At 44.8% G+C, this 18243-nt stretch overlaps 1 protein-coding gene across 3 annotated transcripts in view; it reads right to left on the bottom strand.

The window, feature by feature from the left end:
* ap2b1 (adaptor related protein complex 2 subunit beta 1) overlaps window positions 1-18243 on the bottom strand; it is a 201366-nt gene that overhangs the window by 165541 nt on the left and 17582 nt on the right. For all 3 annotated transcript variants that reach the window (XM_068007982.1, XM_068007981.1, XM_068007983.1), the window contains 2 exons: window positions 17705-17840; window positions 15142-15387 (listed from right to left, as the gene is read on the bottom strand). In XM_068007982.1, the coding sequence (XP_067864083.1) occupies window positions 15142-15387; window positions 17705-17840 (382 nt within the window). The remainder of the gene's footprint in view (window positions 1-15141; window positions 15388-17704; window positions 17841-18243) is intronic.

The raw sequence follows: 18243 nt of genomic DNA, 5'->3' as shown, positions 1-18243 counted from the left end.
TAGACTACGTATTATAATGATGCTTTTACCAGTAATCAGGCCATGTCTAGGTTCCCATCTACTGCACAGATTCAGGCTGCACCGTACCAAATATCACAATCCTGTCCTCAAGATGGACTTTGCTTCAAGTGAAGATGGGCAACACTCTGAAAAGAGCAATTTCAATGTACAATACTTATTTTGAACTCAGTTTGCAAAAAATATACAAACATGAAAGTATTACATATCTCCACCCAAGATTTCTTCCCCTTTCTGGTTCTCTTAGAAACATAGAAAATAGGAGCAAGAGTAGGCCATTCGGCCCTTCGGGTTTAACTCAGTACCTTGTTCCCGCTTTTTCCCCATATCCCTTGATCCCTTTGGATTGAGAAATATATCTATCTCCTCCTTGAATACATCTAATGACTTGGCCTCCACTGCCTTCTGTGGTAGAGAATTCCACAGGTTCACCACCCTCAGTGAAGAAATTTCTCCTCATCTCGGTTCTAAATGGCATACCCCGTATCCTGAGACTGTGACCCCTGGTTCTGGACTCCCCAGCCATCGGGATCATCCTCCCTGCATCTAGTCTGTCTAGTCCTGTTAGAATTTTATATGTTTCGATGAGGTCACCTCTCATTCCTCTAAGCTCTCGTGAATATAGGCCCAGTCGACCCAATCTCTCCTCATCCGTCAGTCCTGCCATCCCAGGAATCAGTCTGGTAAACCTTCGTTGCACTCCCTCCATGGCAAGGACATCCTTCCTCAGATAAGGAGACCCAAACTGCACACAATACTCTAGATGTGGTCTCACCAAGGCCCTGTATAACTGCAGTAAGACATCCCTGCTCCTGTACTCAAATTCTCTTGCAATGAAGGCCAACATACCATTCGCCTCCCTAACTGCTTGCTGCACCTGAATGCTCGCTTTCAGCGACTGGTGTACAAGGACACCCGGGTCTCGTTGCACCTCCCCTTTTCCCAATCTCTCACCATTCAGATAATAATCTGCCAACCAGGAACACTACAGACGGTTACTCGCAGATCCGACCAAAGAACACACCCGCCAGCTCAACAAACTGATCAAGACCTTCGATCCAGACCTTCAAAGCATCCTACGCACTCTCATCTCACGTAGTCCCTGTGTGGGAGACTTCTACTGCCTCCCAAAGGTACACAAAGCCAACCCACACGGACGTCCTATCGTATCAGGCAACGGAACCCTGTGTGAGAACCTCTCTGGATACGTCGAGGGCATCCTGAAACCCATCGTACAGGGAACCCCCAGCTTCTGTCGCGACACTACAGACTTCCTACAAAAACTCAGCACCCACGGACTAGTTGAACCAGGAACACTCCTCACCACGATGGACGTCTCAGCACTCTACACCAGTATCCCCCACGATGACGGCATCGCTGCAACAGCCTCAGTACTCAACACCAACAACAGCCAATCTCCAGATGCCATCCTACAACTCATCCGCTTCATCCTGGATCACAATGTCTTCACCTTCGACAACCAGTTCTTTACCCAAACACATGGAACAGCCATGGGGACCAAATTCGCACCCCAATACGCCAACATTTTCACGCACAAGTTCGAGCACGACTTCTTCACTGCACAGGACCTCCAACCAACGCTATACACCAGATACATAGACGACATTTTCTTCCTATGGACCCACGGCGAAGAATCACTGAAGAGACTACACGATAACATCAACAAGTTCCATCCCACCATCAAACTCACCATGGACTACTCCTCAGAATCGGTTTCTTTCTTGGACACACGAATCTCCATCAAAGACGGGCACCTCAGCATTTCACTCTACCACAAGCCCACGGACAACCTCACGATGCTCCATTTCTCCAGCTTTCACCCTAACCACGTCAGAGGCCATCCCCTATGGACAGGCCCTGCGAATACACAGGATCTGCTCAGACGAGGAGGAACGTGATGGACACCTACAGACGCTGAAAGACGCCCTCGTAAGAACGGGATATGATGCTCGACTCGTCGATCGACAGTTCCGACGGGCCACAGCGAAAAATCGCATGGACCTCCTCAGAAGACAAACACGGGACACAACCAACAGAGTACCCTTCGTCGTCCAGTATTTCCCCGGAGCGGAGAAACTACGCCATGTTCTTCGCAGCCTTCAACATGTCATCAATGACGGCGAACACCTCGCTAAGGCCATCCCCACGCCTCCACTACTCGCCTTCAAACAGCCACCCAACCTCAAACTGACCATCGTTCGCAGCAAATTACCCAACTTTCAGGAGAACAGCGTCCACGACACCACACAACCCTGCCACGGCAACCTCTGCAAGACATGCCAGATCATCGACACAGATACCACCATCACACGAGAGGACACCACCCACCAGGTACATGGTTCATACTCCTATGACTCGGCCAACATTGTCTACGTCATACGTTGCAGGAAAGGATGCCCCGGAGCATGGTACATCGGCGAGACCATGCAGACACTGCGACAACGGATGAACGGACACCGCACAACAATCGCCAGGCAGGAGGGTTCCCTCTCAGTCGGGGAACACTTCAGTAGTCAAGGACATTCAGCCTCCGATCTTCGGGTAAGGGTTCTCCAAGGCGGCCTTCGAGACACACGACAACGCAAAATCGTCGAGCAGAAGTTGATAGCCAAGTTCCGCACCCATGAGGACGGCCTCAACCGGGATCTTGGGTTCATGTCACGCTACATGTAACCCCACCTGACGTAGAGTCATCCAGACTCAAGCTGTAGTTGGCTTGTTCTCCATGCAGAGATGCGGCCGGACCTGCTGCGATTTCCAGCAAAAAAAGTTATCTGTTTTTAATACAAACCCCAGCATCTGCTACATTTGACCCCTTGTGACCCCACCTCAGTATTCTTGGATGTCATGTTTCCCTGACTAACCTGTTTGAACACCATTCACTCCTTTGGTTGCTGTGATTATCTCTCTGCCGAGGTGTGATAAAGGGCAGTTAGAAAGATTATCTGTAATCAGCAGGCATTGCTCTCTGACTATATATGCTGTGCCTATATGCATCTCTTTACTTCACCTGACGAAGGAGCAAAGCTCCGAAAGCTTGTGATTTCAAATAAAGCTGTTGGACTATAACCGGGTGTTGTGCGTCTCCTTACGTTTATTCCTACTCTCTGTTTCCTGTCTGTCAACCAATTCGCAATCCATGCCAGTATATTCCCCCCAATCCCATGTGCTTTAATTTTGCACACTGACCTCTTGCGTGGGACCTGATCAAAAGCCTTCTGAAAATCCAAATACACCACATCCACTGGTTCTCCCCTATCTGTTCTACTAGTTACATCCTCAAAAAACTCCAGATTTGTTGGGCATGATTTCCCTTTCATAAACCCATGCTGACTTTGTCCAATCCCGTTAATGCCCTCCAAGTGTTCTGTTCTCACATCTTTTATAATAAACTCAAGCATTTTCCCCACTACTGTTAGGCTAACTGGTCTGTAATTCCCTGTTTTTTCTCTCCCTCCTTTTTTAAATAGTGGGGTTACATTTGCCACACTCCAATCTATAGGAACTGTTCTAGAGTCTATACACCTGCCCTACACCATTCCCAACCCAGGGATTGGCAGTGGACCTGCTCCCAGTTCGCTATGAGGAACAGGCTACTCTCTTCTCCCTCAGGGCAACATCTTCCCTCGTGGGCTGAATGAATGGCTCTTCCTCCCCCCCCCTCCTTTGGTGAACTCCTGTCCCCTCCAATAGGAGGAAAATGGCTTGCACTCCACAACCTCACAGGGGAAAGGCCGCACTTTGAGAAAGGCATTGCTCTTTCGGGTCCCCTCCCAGATAAGGTCGCAGCACAACCTATAATGAAAGGAAGAACAAACTTTCCCTTCCTCATGGGAAGAAAATATATCTCTCTCACATATGTATATATCCCCAACGCCCACCCCACCATCCCCCAAAATGGTCCGGCTGAAAAGGAAACATGGACATAACACGTAGCTCCTCCCATTCCTCAGCACAGTGCAACAAGGGCACTTCCTCCCACAACAGCATCAGTCACACCTGTTTACACATCAGGCACTCGATTCAACAGCCATGTGCTCTTTCATTTAATTTATACCAACAAAATATGTATTTTGCTTGCTAAGCATCAAAGTCTACATATGAAGTACACCTGAAACCAGCAATGTCTGATTTTGTACCCAGCTGTTCTACAAGCATCACTTCCACTGAGAAAGAATAAACTTGCCTTTATATAGCGCCTTTCACAGCCTCAGGACGTCCCAAAGTCCTTTACAGCCAATGAGGTACTTTTGAAGTGTCGTCACTATTGTAATGTATGAGATAATGACCAGATCATCTATTTTCCAGTGATGTTAGTTGAGGGATAAATATTGTCCAGGACACCGGAAGGACTCCCCTGCTCTTCTTCAAAATAGTGTCATGGAATCTTTTACGTCCACCGGCGAGGGCTCATCCGAAAGACGGCACCTCTGCCAGTGCAGCACTGGAGTATCGGCCTGGATTATGTGCTCAAGTCTCTGGAGTGGTACTTGAACCCACGACCTTCTGACTCAGGGGTCAGTGTGCTACGCACTGAGCCAAGGCTGACACCTTGCATTCATGAGGAATAAAAAAAAGAAAGCAAATGTGCATTATTAAGGCTTTTGTCATTTGCTTTAAAATTGGACATCTTTATTTTTAAAAAAAATCAGTTTTAATCAGAGTCCAGGTAATAAATCTGTTGCTGCCCATTTCCTGAAACAAGTCATGGCAGGTCCACAGGAGGACTCACTTCCTTAGAAGATTAAGCAGAATTTTGTCCACCCCACTTCCTCTGAATAATGAGCCATGTATGCACCAGGATCACTCACTAGGATCATGAATAAAACAGCCAAACATTCGGTGTGTGTCTGTCTCTTTTCATTTCAAATAGGAATACAATTGCTTGGATGATTGATTTCCAGACACAGTCAATTCCCGTATAGTAAACAATCCATTTCTCTCACCCTTGGGAGGCACTTTTATTGGTATAAAATGAATTATCACCAACCTTTACTGCATAACATCTTCTACATTTTAATTATAGGGGAATATAATGCCTGAAATACAAAGTGTCTTGTCCCTTACTATTAACTTTTGTAAACGATGCATTGCTGAAATACAGGAAGCCATCCAAAATGCATCAGTAGTTTGCTAAAATATGTAATCTGGGCAAAGTAGTATTCATGTAGCAGGAGTCACAGCTCAAATTATATTACCTGGAGGAAATACTGTATGTCTAGACAGAAAGTTAATTAGAGATTTTCAAAAATCCATTCAGTTTAACAAAAATAATTAGCATCAAATATCTGACTGTATAATACACTCCTTAGCGATGTCATATTATTGCAGCAGTCGTTCACAAAGCTTTCGATCGCCAATGCATCGTGTCACAGCCAGGTAGAACAGTACAGTATTTACAAAGCATGCCACCGCCAGCTACTGGCAGCAAACTGCTATGGCATGACATTTTGTTTTACTTCAAATCCCACTTAAAAGGACTGCATAATCCTGTATGGTGAAAGTGGTCATCTTTCTTTCCCCATTACTTTCTTATTTCACTGTTGCAACCAGCCTTGTGCTATTCATTGCACCTATGTGTAATTAAGTCCCAATTTTTATAGTTATTTTGCATTTGGAAAAAAACAAACTTGTGCCAGTGTAAATGCCAAACTTCTACCTTTTAGAGGATTTATTAGAGTATGAAGATGTGACCTATGGACAGGAGTGAATGCTGAGTTGACCACATTGATTTTGAGGCAGGATACCGATAAATTCAGGTAGTCAGCACTGATATCTGATGCCCTTAATGAGCAAGTACAACCTGTTTTCACTAACCAGTGAGAGTGCTAATGTGTAAATTAGCGTCAAGCTGGACAAGCTTGGTAACACCTAACTATCTCCCCAATATATAAATATTAAAACATACATCTTAATACAGATAGGGTATGATGATGTCTCATAACATTTAATGAAATAAAATTGGACTGCAGTAAGTCACAAGTCGAACCTTGAAATTAAATAACTTTTAAAACTTTTGTAAATTTATTAATCCTTCTAAAATACTTTTTTTTGAAAATTCACTTTTGCTAACATTCTGTAATGGGTGCTGTGAGCAGTCACGATGCACTTACACAAGTAGATGTGCAACAGGAAGGATAATGTAAGCACACACACACACACACATATTCATTGCACACATACAGCAGTCAAACTTCCATGGGGTTGCACACAAGGAATTGAGACCAAGTGATGCAGGGTTAGAGGGCAGATGATATTTGGACCAGGGTATGCAGAAGTAATTCCGCCCCCATTTCAAAGTCATACATTCTATCCTTATTTTTATACGCTTTGGGTTTTTATTATTTAAACAGTAAAATTTACAACAATTTGGGAAGCAGGAAAGTAAAGTTGGAGCACAGGAGTTTCTCTGCAGTCCAGGCTGAGGAGCTACTGGACATGAAAATAAGATGCTACAGCACCGCTACTGGTGGAAGAGTGCAATTACAATGTGGCAAGTTTACATAGACAATTTCCATTAGAATAAGGACATAGAAATGTAGTTACATAGAATGTAGAGCGCAGAAACAGGCCATTCAACCCAACTGGCCCATGCCAGTGTTTAATCTCCACATGAGCACCCCCCCCCCCCACTTCATCTAACACTATCAACATATCCTTTTGTTCCTTTCACCCTCATGTATTTATCTCTCCTTAAATGCATTTATGCTATTCGTCTCAAATACTCCTTGTGGTAGCAAGTTCCACATTCTAACCACTTTCTGGTTGAAGAAGTTTCTCCTGAATTCCCTATTGGGTTTATTGGTGACTATCTTATATTTATGGCCCCTAGTTTTGGACTCCCCCACAAGTGGAAACATCTTCTCTACATCTACCCTATCAAACCCTTTCATAATCTTAAAGACCTCTATTAGATCACCTCTCAGCCTTCTCTCTTCTGCCCTGCCTGTTCAGCCTTTCCCAATAAGTATATCGTCTCAGTTCTGGTATCATCCTTGTGAAACTTTTTTGCACCTTCTGTGAAAAGCTGACAACAGGGAGTAGAGTTTTATGGACGGAAAGTGTACATAAGTACCGATCTTCAGCCAGGAACTTTGCAGATTAAAATGCGCTTGTCAGTTTGGACTGCAGATCAAAGTCAGCCAGCACACGTAACAAAGTGTGATTTCGGGAATGTGACTAACCATTTTAAATACATTTTTACTAATGGATCTCACCTTTTCATTAGGACAGGAACATTATAGCATATAAAAGAATCCTATTGCTCTGCTGTATGCCCAAGGGTGAGATATATTTGCACTAGGCAGCAAGTGACGTGTGATAGGCAGGAAGTATGGACGCAAGTAGGTTTTTATATACATTATTTATATGGCCATGTATTTTATAATAGATATAAAAATCTTAGTGCTGATATCACACTTTATTACAGATGCAAAACAATCTAAAATAAACTTGCATTTATATAGTGCCGTAAACACAGTAAAACGTTCCAAGGCGCTATATAAATCTATAACCCTATATGGATCTATAACCTGAAACTTACAGGCAATTTACTGACCTCTAATTGACCTCAGCAATTTAAAAGCAGCTACAATTTGATGGATTTCCACTGGGAGTGCTTAGGCAGTGGCTGTAAAGGGACAGGCAAGGTTAGCAGCTAAACCCCACACCCACACTCCAGATGACCCACGAGATCAGCTACAGCAGAACAGAGATACGTCACATCTCCACTGGGTTTCTACAGTCTATCGAAAACATTTCCACCCAGAACAATGCATCTTTCTAGCTCTTTCCCACATCCCCTGTCACAGATACAGCTTCCCATGTATATAAACCCACCTTCCCCCCCCCCAACCCCCACTTCTGCCTCCTCGCAAACAAAGTCCAATTTTTTTCCATACTTTCTTTACCCTCCTGCACTTTCACAATGTCCAACATTCAAACACACACTTTCAGGCTGTCCCGTCACAGACTTCACATCCTTGCTGGTGCAGATCTCCTCGCTCCCCGCCCCCCTCTGCAGCCCCCCCGCACCCCTCTGCAGCTCCCCTGCAGACAATGGGTGAATGAGTGCTCCTGTATTGACTGTGTAGATAACCAGTGCTGTGGTTGTTTTCCTGACTACATAGCGCTCTGTGAAATGTAGTCTTAAATTCAACTTATAATCAGAAACGATTCATTTTGACTGGTATCCATTCTTGTTGCTCGAGAATAAAGTAAGAAACAATCATATCGCCTTTTAAATAAGGGATTAATTTGTAAGGAAATGGTGTCATCTAGTGGCGAAAACTTAAAAAGCACATTCTGAAAATTAAAATTGCTAATCACTATACCTTAGTTTGATGGACGTCAAGCCAAAGAGGGAGATATCGGGAGGAGCGAGGAAAAACTTGGTCAGAGGGGCTTTTTAAATAGGGTTTTAAAGGAGGAAGGAGAGCTAGAACGGTGGAGGGAATTCCATAGCCTGGGGCCGTGGCAGCTGAAGGCATGGTCGCCAAAGGTGGGTGAAGGGAGGAGGATGCACAAGAGGGGAGAGTCTGAGGAATGGAGAGTTATGGGAGGGTGAGGTTGTACGGCTGGAGGGGGTTACAGAGAGGGGGGGGGTAAGGCCATGAAGAGATTTAAACATGAGGATGAGAATTTTAAATTGCAGGCCTTGGGAAACCGGGAGAGTCAATGTAGGTCAGCTAGGACAGGGGTGATGCGTGAGTAGGACTTAGTTCTGGATAGGATACGCGGAGCAGAGTTTAGATGAGCTGAAGGTTACAGATGGTGGAAGATGGGAGGCTGGCCAGGAGAGCATTGGAGTGGTCAAATCTGGAGGTGGCAAAGCCATGGACGAGAGTTTCAGCAGCAGACGGGCTGAGGCTGGGGTGGAGACGGACAATGTTACTGAAGTCGGTGATCTTAGCTCAGGGTTGAATGGGTTGCTGAGGTTGTCAACAGTCTGGTTCAACCTAAGACAGTGGCCAGGGAGGGAGATGGAACCAGTGGCGAGAGTATGTGACTTTGGTTCAGGATATTTCAGTGCTGCATCGGAGTGGACATCTGATTGCAGAGATTTAAACATGGAGTTGCCGGAAAGCTGAACATGCACTTGGGAAACAACACCACGTTCAAGGATCTTGAAGAGGAAAGGGAGTTTAGAGATGGGGTTGTAGTTTGCAAGGAGAGTCGTAATCGTGGGTTTTTTGAGGAGGGGGTAATGACAGTGGTTTTCAAAGGGAGGGGAACAATACCTGAGGAGAAGGAACCATTTACAATGTCAGCTAGCATGGGGGTTAGGAAGGCAATCTGTCAATGGTTGGTGGGAACGGGATCAAGGGAGCAGGAGGTGTGTTTCATGGTGGAGATGGGCTCTGAGAAGGAATAGAAGGAGATAGGAGGGAAGCGGCTTCAGGGGCAATGCATGGAGGAGCCTGGGGCTGGGGGGAGGGGCGGAGGAATGTACTTGACCCAGGGGAAGCTGCAGAAGCAATTGAATGGTTGGTCTCGACGATCTTAGTGACAAAGAAATCCATGAGATTCTTGTACTTCTTGTTGGAGGTGAAGGTAAGGGGGCAAGCGAGAGAGGTTTAAGAAGACAGTTGGTAGTCGAGAAAGGAAGCCGGGGGTTATCTTTGCCTCCAGGATAATCGGGGATTAATGGGCAGTCTTAGCAGAGGAGAGTGAGGCCCAGTAGCGCTTGATATGATCCAGCCTGACCTAGAGATGAATGGCTAAACTTAGATATGCTTAAGTCTGCATCCCTTGGGCTGGTGGGAGCAAAGACAGGGTCCATATCAGGGGGAACGGCCAGGATGGGACAGAGTAAAGACTTTTACCGGGGACAAGGGCATCAAAGGTGGAGGCAAGGTTCTGGTTGATCAGATCAACAGCTGAAGCATTGTGTCGACTGAAAGGCCAAAGTCTAGGCAGTTGGCATCTTGAAAATTTAATTGTAAGTAACTTGGGGAAGTGTTTTTCCAGGGACGGCACACAAAGAAATGGAGTTGGAATCGAATCGGAAGATGTGGGTGATGAGGGATACAAGGAAGTGGTTGGAAGTAGCCTCTGTGGGAGTACGAAGGTGACGCAAGATGGTAAGGTGAAGGGGGTGGGCAACAATACGGGAATCCCCACACACGCACACCCCCTCCAACCCCTTGCACCTACCCCCCCCCCCCTCCACTGGGATCCCCATGGGTGCACGCATCACCAGAACGCCCCTGCACGTGCACACACCCCTGGAACTCCTCCCCATCATGCGCACACACCCCGGGAACCTGGGCACGTACAACAGCAGTCCAATGGTTAGTGAGAAAGATCCCAGCACAAGAGTTTCTTTCACACAACTTTTTTTTATTCATTCATGGGATGTGGGCATCGCTGGCAAGGCCAGCATTTATTGCCCATCCCTAATTGCCCTTGAGAAGGTGGTGGTGAGCCGCTTTCTTGAACCGCTGCAGTCCGTGTGGTGAAGGTTCTCCCACAGTGCTGTTAGGAAGGGAGTTCCAGGATTTTGACCCAGCGACGATGAAGGAACGGCGATATATTTCCAAGTCGGGATGGTGTGTGACTTGGAGGGGAACGTGCAGGTGGTGTTGTTCCCATGTGCCTGCTGCCCTTGTCCTTCTAGGTGGTAGAGGTCGTGGGTTTGGGAGGTTCTGTTGAAGAAGCCTTGGTGAGTTGCTGTGGTGCATCCTGTGGATGGTACACACTGCAGCCATAGTGCGCCGGTGGTGAAGGGAGTGAATGTTTAGGGTGGTGGATGGGGTGCCAATCAAGTGGGCTGCTTTGTCCTAAATGGTGTCGAGCTTCTTGAGTGTTGGAGCTGCACTCATCCAGGCAAGTGGAGAGTATTCCATCACACTCCTGACTTGTGCCTTCTAGATGGTGGAAAGGATTTGGGGAGTCAGGTGGTGAGTCACTCGCCGCAAAATACCCAGCCTCTGACCTGCTCTTGTAGCCACAGTATTTATATGGCTGGTCCAGTTAAGTTTGTGGTCAATGGTGACCCCCAGGATGTTGATGGTAATGCCATTGAATGTCAAGGGGAGGTGGTTAGACTCTCTCTTGTTGGAGATGGTCATTGCCTAGCACTTGTCTGGCGCGAATGTTAGTTGCACGTATCAGCCCAAGCCTGGATGTTGTCCAGGTCGTGCTGCATGCGGGCTCGGACTGCTTCATTATCTGGAAGCAACACCAAACTCACCAACCAAATTCCTGTTAATTCAACCTCCAATACCATACACAGCATTGATAAAAGTTAAGGGAGACAACACTAGGACCCCACACTAAACGTTAGAGGAACCTCAATTACCCTCCCCCCCAACATTGTTGGATAATGGAAATTGATAGGGAATTTGGGGACTTGACTATCTTCTCCAGCTGCAACCATCTCCATTGAGCTTGCCACCGAGATAAGCTGGCACTGGAACAGTTGATTCACCACCTCACAGCACTGCCACATAGCATTCCACAAGAGAGGCAGCTAAAAACACCAGCCCCGAGCCAAAGCGGCACGAGATGTAAAGGCATATGGCGCTCTTCCAGCAATCCAATCAGCAGCCTCTGCATTGCTGATCCAGCGGAGCCGTCAACTTTAAAATCAATACAGAGGCTGCCTAATTAAAGACGCAAGTCATATACAGAAGCTCATATTTAAACAGGCAGTGGTGCACTCATCTTAAAAGTCTTACTTACTGACCATGTTAAGATGAGCTGTGCATAGGCTGCCAACAGCATTGATTGAAATGAGCACACAATGCCTTCACTGCTTATCCCTGTACCTGGGAGCCCCTGGTTTCTGACCACCTCTCACATGCCAAGCGTGTACATGGGAGCCGTGAGCCAGAAATCTGCTGAAGGATCAGCTACGTGGCACCATCTGATCTTTGCCAAAAGGCAAATGGAGGTCAAGTGCAGCTGAGAACAGACCAACGGAGGTCAAGTGCGGCTGAGAATCAGCACTCGGCTCACCGTCCCGTGGTAAATCGAGAAGACAGGTAATGGGAGCTCTGATAACCGAGGTTTCCCTGCACTATATACTATAATATGTAGCCTGGAAATTGAGCACCTTTGTCTTACCACCCCCGCACTTGTGATAACATAATCTTGTAAAAAAAATACCATGGAGTATTCTCTCCATATCATACTTAGAATAACTAATGTAGAACAGGGAGGTTTTGATAAAGTTTCAATTTCTATTTAATTTGCAGTCCTGATGAACTTTTGCTGATCCAGCAGAGGATTAGTGAGCTCCCCTGATTGCACTTGTGGGTAAATGCACTGTCCAGTATGGTTAAGCCATACAGGCCAGGAAAGTCCCAGGCTCAATCCCTGGTCTCTGGCGACAGAAGGCATCACAATTTTCTCACCAGCCTGAGCTGAGGAGGGGAAAAAATGTCAGCCAGGTGTCCTGCTCCTGATTGCAATCCAATAATATGTGAGGTGTGTGCAGGGGCGTGTGGCTTGTGTGTGTATACACATGTGCATGCACACACATGTGCATGCACACACATGTGCATGCACACACATGTGCATGCACACACATGTGCATGCACACACATGTGCATGCACACAAGGCAAAAACAGAATCTCTCACAGCCGTGATGCTGCCCACAGTCAAGTACCCTGCCAACATTCACTGACAAGGCTTATGAAGAACAGCGACTTGAATGAGGCACTGGAAGGTTATTAACACCCTGCAGAATCTGCACACATACCCCAGGAGCCTGCTTGTGTACCCCAGGGGCCTGAGTGTTTACAAAGGAAGGAGAAACCCAAGAGTTATTATGTAGAGTCAAGAAAAAACATGTGGTGAATGAGACTGGCAACCTGTTCAAGTGAGGGGACAGGGATAGGCTGAAAACTATCATCAGTTAGTCTTATCTCAGTTATGGGTAAGGTTCCCCGAGTACATAATACAGGATGAAACATTTAGGATGAAGGCATTTGCTAATCAGGGACACTCAGCATCAATTTGAAAAGTGCAGGTCGTGCTTGACTAATTTAATTTTTCAAGGTATGTAGATAAAGGGAATGCAGCAGATGTATATACGGATTTTCAGAGGGCGTGTGATAAGGTGCCACAAGAGACCGATTAGGAAAATTATAGGTATACGGCATTAAAGGGAATGTAAGTGCACAGATAAGATAGTTAGCTAAAGGCAGAAAGCACAGAGTAAGGGTAAACATTTTTTGGATTGGCAGGAGTTGGGTAAAATGCCCCAGTAACCTGTGGCGGACCTCTTTTTGTTTGCATTTACATAAATAAGTTGTACATAAGCACAAGACGAATGATATTGATGTTTACTGACGATACAAATTAGAGGCATGGCAAACTGGGAGGAAGATTGCAGGAAGATAGAAAGGGAATTTTATTTATTATCTTATTATTGTTATGATCTGGAATGCTTTGCCTGAAAGGGCGGTGGAAGCAGATTCAAACTAACTTTCAAAAGGGAATTGGATAAATACTTGAAAAAGAAAATCTTGCAGGACTATGTGGAAAGAACAGGGGTGTGGGACAAATTGATTAGCTCTTTCAAAGAGCCAGCACAGGCACGATGGGCAGAATGGCCTCCTTCCGTGCTGTATGATTCTACGATAGGGTCAGTTGAGTGGGCAGATAGATGGAGTTCAATGCAGAGAAATTTTGGAGAAAAAGAACAGTGAAAAGACATATACCCTAAAGAATAAGATTCTTAAGAGTAGAGGAACAGAGAAAATCATGGGTGCAGATATACAGATCTTTAAAGATTGGAGTATAGGTGGAAAAAGGCAAGTGGGATTCTGAGTTTTATATATGGGGCACTGAATATAAAAGCAAGGAAGTGATGTTAAAATTTGTACAAGAGATTGGTTAGGTCACCACTGTAGTATCACATATATTTCTGGGCACTCCTTTATAACAACAACTTGCATTTATATAGCACCTTTAACGTAGTAAAACGTCCCAAGGCGCTTCACAGGAGTGATTTTCAAATAAAATTTGACACCAAGCCACGTAAGATGATATTAGGACAGGTGACTAAAAGCTTGATCAAAGAAGTAGGTTTTAAGGTGCATCTTAAAGGAGGAGCAAGAGGTAGAGAGGCAGAGAGATTTAGGGAGAAAATTCCAGAGCTTAAGGCCTAGGCAGCTGAAGGCACAACTGCCAATGGTAGACTGATTAAATTTGGGGATGCACAAGAGGCAAGAATTGCAGAAACGCAGAGATCTCAGAGGGCTGGAGGGCGTTAAGAGATAGGGAGGGGCGGGGCCATGGAGGGATTTGAAAACAAGGTGCTCCTGGACCGGATTATAGGAAGTAGATTAGTAATTGAAACTGAAGATTCACCAGAATTGTACGAAGAGAGGCTATAGTTTTGAAGAAAGGCTCAAAAAGTTGGGATTGTTTTCAACGAAACATAGGAGGTTAAAGTGGGATCTAATAATGGTATTCAAAAGTAAATTAAATATTATTTCCACTAGTTGGTGAATCAGTAACGAGGGGGTATAGAATCAGGATTATCACTGGGAGAATAAACGGGGAAGTTAGACAGAGTTATTAGAACATGGACTGCTTCATCATAAGAGGCCAAGGCAGAGACCACAACGTAATTTAAAATGGGAATGGGTAAGAATCAGAAAATGAAAGAACAGGGAAATGAAATTTCAGTAGACAACTCCAGTTAAAGAGCTTGCACTAGCAAAGGTGCAATGGGATGAACAGCCTCCTTCTGTATTATAATTTCTTTGTTCATGGAATGTTTACATAATAGGGGAGATGCTTTGTCACCTGCTGGCAGCCAGGCTAAGATTAGGGACTAAACAAAGTGAAATTTACTCCTGGTGTAGAATTCTAGATCTAATGATTTGTACATACAGCTAATAAGACTGTGCTATGGGCCCATGTCCACTGGGTGAGATTGCATAAACTTATTTCATAAAGAACCTTACAGTCAGCAGACCAAGAAGTAAAGACGTTGTCCAGAAGGTCACAGCATCAATAAGTACACTGTGATCAGGGCTATAACTGGGCAAATGGTTAATCTTAGCCCTTTTCCCAATACAAAGGAGCACAGAATTATAACACAAGTTCAATCACTTATCAAGAAACAGGAATAAGTTCCATACCATAGGGTTTGAGTCAGCAATCAGGTCTCGCAGCGAATCCAGGAAGCCTTGATCCTCTACCATCTGAGCATTGATGTCGTGTAGTTTGGCCACACAGACAGCAGCTGTTTTACGGACATATGGGTCTTCATCTTTCAGACACTTGCGAAGAGGCTCACACAGATACTCTGTTATTTTATCCACACGGATGCAGCCCATTGTACGAACTGCCAGAGCTCTGATCAAAGGGTTTGGATCTTCACAATCCTACAGGAACAAAGAATTTTCGGCATTTCAATTAAAAGCAATCTTAACATTGGTATTCCTTCCGGATTAGAGAAATGCGGACATCTTATGAAAATCACTAAGGATATTTGTTGTTGAGTTTTGCGTACATGAAGGTAAGGAATGGAACATTTTCATTTTAGCGATGTCAGCATAAGGCAGCCCCAGCTCAGTTATACCACAGTTAGCAGCAGTGTAAAGCTCCATCTACTCTGCACCAATCTCAGAACAGAAGCTACTGCACCAACGTAACTTTTCTCCTATATCCCAATTCACCCATATTGTAACCCGTGAGATTGCCAATTGAATGCTAAATTAAGGGCAGGACTACGTAGGGGCCCATGTTAATGAGGAACTAGGTTGAAATGTCCAAACTCATTTCACATAAAACCCTTATAGTCAGCAGACAGAGAAGACTTTCATGCCATCAATATGGGCTGAATTTGAGCTTGGTTCCCAGAGGTGACACTCCAACGTCTGACCTCCCCTGCACTATCCAGTCCATGAGCATTTATTTATATTTAATACCATTGCATAATTCATATAATGTAATATCAATTGAAGTTCACCTTTAAGGAACCTTTAGGATGTCTGGGCTCATTATTTATCTTTACCTTTAATATCTAACTGGCCAATGGTCCGAAGTGCACAGCAAGCTAGTGGTGAACCGACTGTTCTCAACAGTTCGTTTTGAAGAGAATAATTGGTTATCAAAAATGCTTGAACAAGGTGCCAGGCTCAAGCGCTGGTCTGTACCGAGTTGGACAGTATCAGCTGGAGCAACAGCTGAAGTCTTACAATTAAAATACTGCGAATCGGAAAGTAGAAAATACTGGGATACACAGCTGGTTGATTAGCACCTGTGAAGAGGAAAGACAGGTTATGAATTGCTATGTTTGGTTTCAGTGCTCCTGGGCTAGGCAGGGCGTAGGAAATTCAACCCAGGTTACTGCTCCTAATCGTTATCTAGTGATCCCTACAGGAAAAGTGTCGACACACCAAGTGAGGACAAGATTGAGCCTGCCTGCAATGCACTTCACGGTTAAATAACCCACTAACACTCACTGTTTAGGCTCACTTATAAAGAAAGGATACTTGGGTGTGATACTGGAGAGTTAACTGTCTCCATGAAACTATAATGAGCAAGAGACAGCGCTTTCAAGAAGGGGTAAAAGAGTGGAGGGGGAAAAAAGCAGAGAAAAGCTGGCAGAAAGTTATTTTGTTTAACCTCTGGCATTCTCTAAGACTTGTTTAACTTGTTAACTAAGAAACTTATTAACTTATCTTGAGAGACATGCACATTTCAATATTAATTTCACATGAACAGTGAGGTTTTCCATTTTTTTTTAATCATAGCTGTACTGTATATTAACATGGCTGATAACTGAAGAGGTACAATTACTGTAAGCCCATTTCTAAGACCCATCAATATGTGTTACACAATTAGTCATCTTGCCTGCTCTGATAACCCTGGAACTCTGATGCTGAGCATTATATCCATGAATGTACTTGAGAATCAGGCCCAGCCGAGGATCCTTGTAGTCACTGATGCACTGGCACTAGTCACAACCTCACAACTGCAGCTATAAGCCACAGAATAAATCATGTGATAATTAGAAATAGGGCTCAAGTGGGGAAAGGTATGATGCACAATAGGGGCACAACAAAGAACATGAATTGCATTCAGTAATAAATGCACTTTTAATACGCTGATCGACAAACAGAAAAAAAAAACATAAAATGTCAAGACTTGTCTGTATGAAGGAGCAGGAACATAAATAACAGTAAAACACGTTACCCGGCCACACTGTCTGAACAAGTCCAAACAACTTTGCAATGCCCTCAAGCTGCTACTGTTGTTCTCAGTGAATTAAAAGAATTCTTCTGTGTTTTCTTCAAATTGAAATTTTTTTCCCCTCACCCAAAGGGACCGACTGCGCCCGGGGACCAACTCCCGCCCGGGGACCATTCCACAGGCAGCAGCAGCCCTCGGGTTCTTTTCTCCATGTGTGAGCTAAAGTTGTGAGAATCAGCAGATTATTTTACCGTGGAGGGCCGAGAGCAATTATGGTTTCACCCGATATCCAAACACAAGCATTTTTCAGCAGAAATCATCACCGGATAGTGATCTGGTTCAGCAACCCTGATCAATCTTTCTACTTCTTAACCCAAGGGTTGCTGAGGCCAACTGCAGTACCCCAATGGAGAATCAAGCCTGGGGCTTTCTAGCCTGTGTGTCATAGTACTACCCTGAGCAACATCTTTGTTCACGAGATCGGTCAGCTTTTCAAAACTGTACCTTGACAAAACTGTTGACAGCCATAATGGCCATGTCAGGCTGATTCTTGGCGTAGTTCATGAGGTAGAGATAAACCAGCTTCTTCAGCTCCAGGTTGTCCGTCTGCATACAGTTCACCACATCTGGGAAGAGCGAACTGCACAAAACACAAGAGACAAATGTAGAATGTTATCTCCTTGCTTTTAACAGTTTTAAATAGTTACGTGTTTAAAGTGGTATCAACTGTCAATCTCAAATGTTTTTATGAAACTTCCATGTGCATCTGTGGTGGGCAAAGCCATGTGGCAATGCAAATAGCCATCACACTGCTAGACTAATGCTACTTTGTGTTGAATATTCACCTGAGCTCTCGCTCAATTGAATGTGTCAGACCTGGTTATGTTGATCTATGTGGATATATGCGCTTGTGGACGATGCTCAGTAGTGTTAATAAGGCGACACTGTAAATTGTGGTCACTGGGCAATACACCATTGTTGCTTCGATGCTCAACGTATTCAAGCCTGATGGATGATACCATCTTCAAAGAACTTGCTTGAAC

Source organism: Heptranchias perlo, chromosome 28, assembly GCF_035084215.1.
Source record: "Heptranchias perlo isolate sHepPer1 chromosome 28, sHepPer1.hap1, whole genome shotgun sequence".
Lineage (NCBI taxonomy): Eukaryota > Metazoa > Chordata > Chondrichthyes > Hexanchiformes > Hexanchidae > Heptranchias > Heptranchias perlo.
The sequence above is the reverse complement of the archived record's forward strand: the minus strand, read 5'-3'. Positions and strand labels throughout refer to the sequence as shown.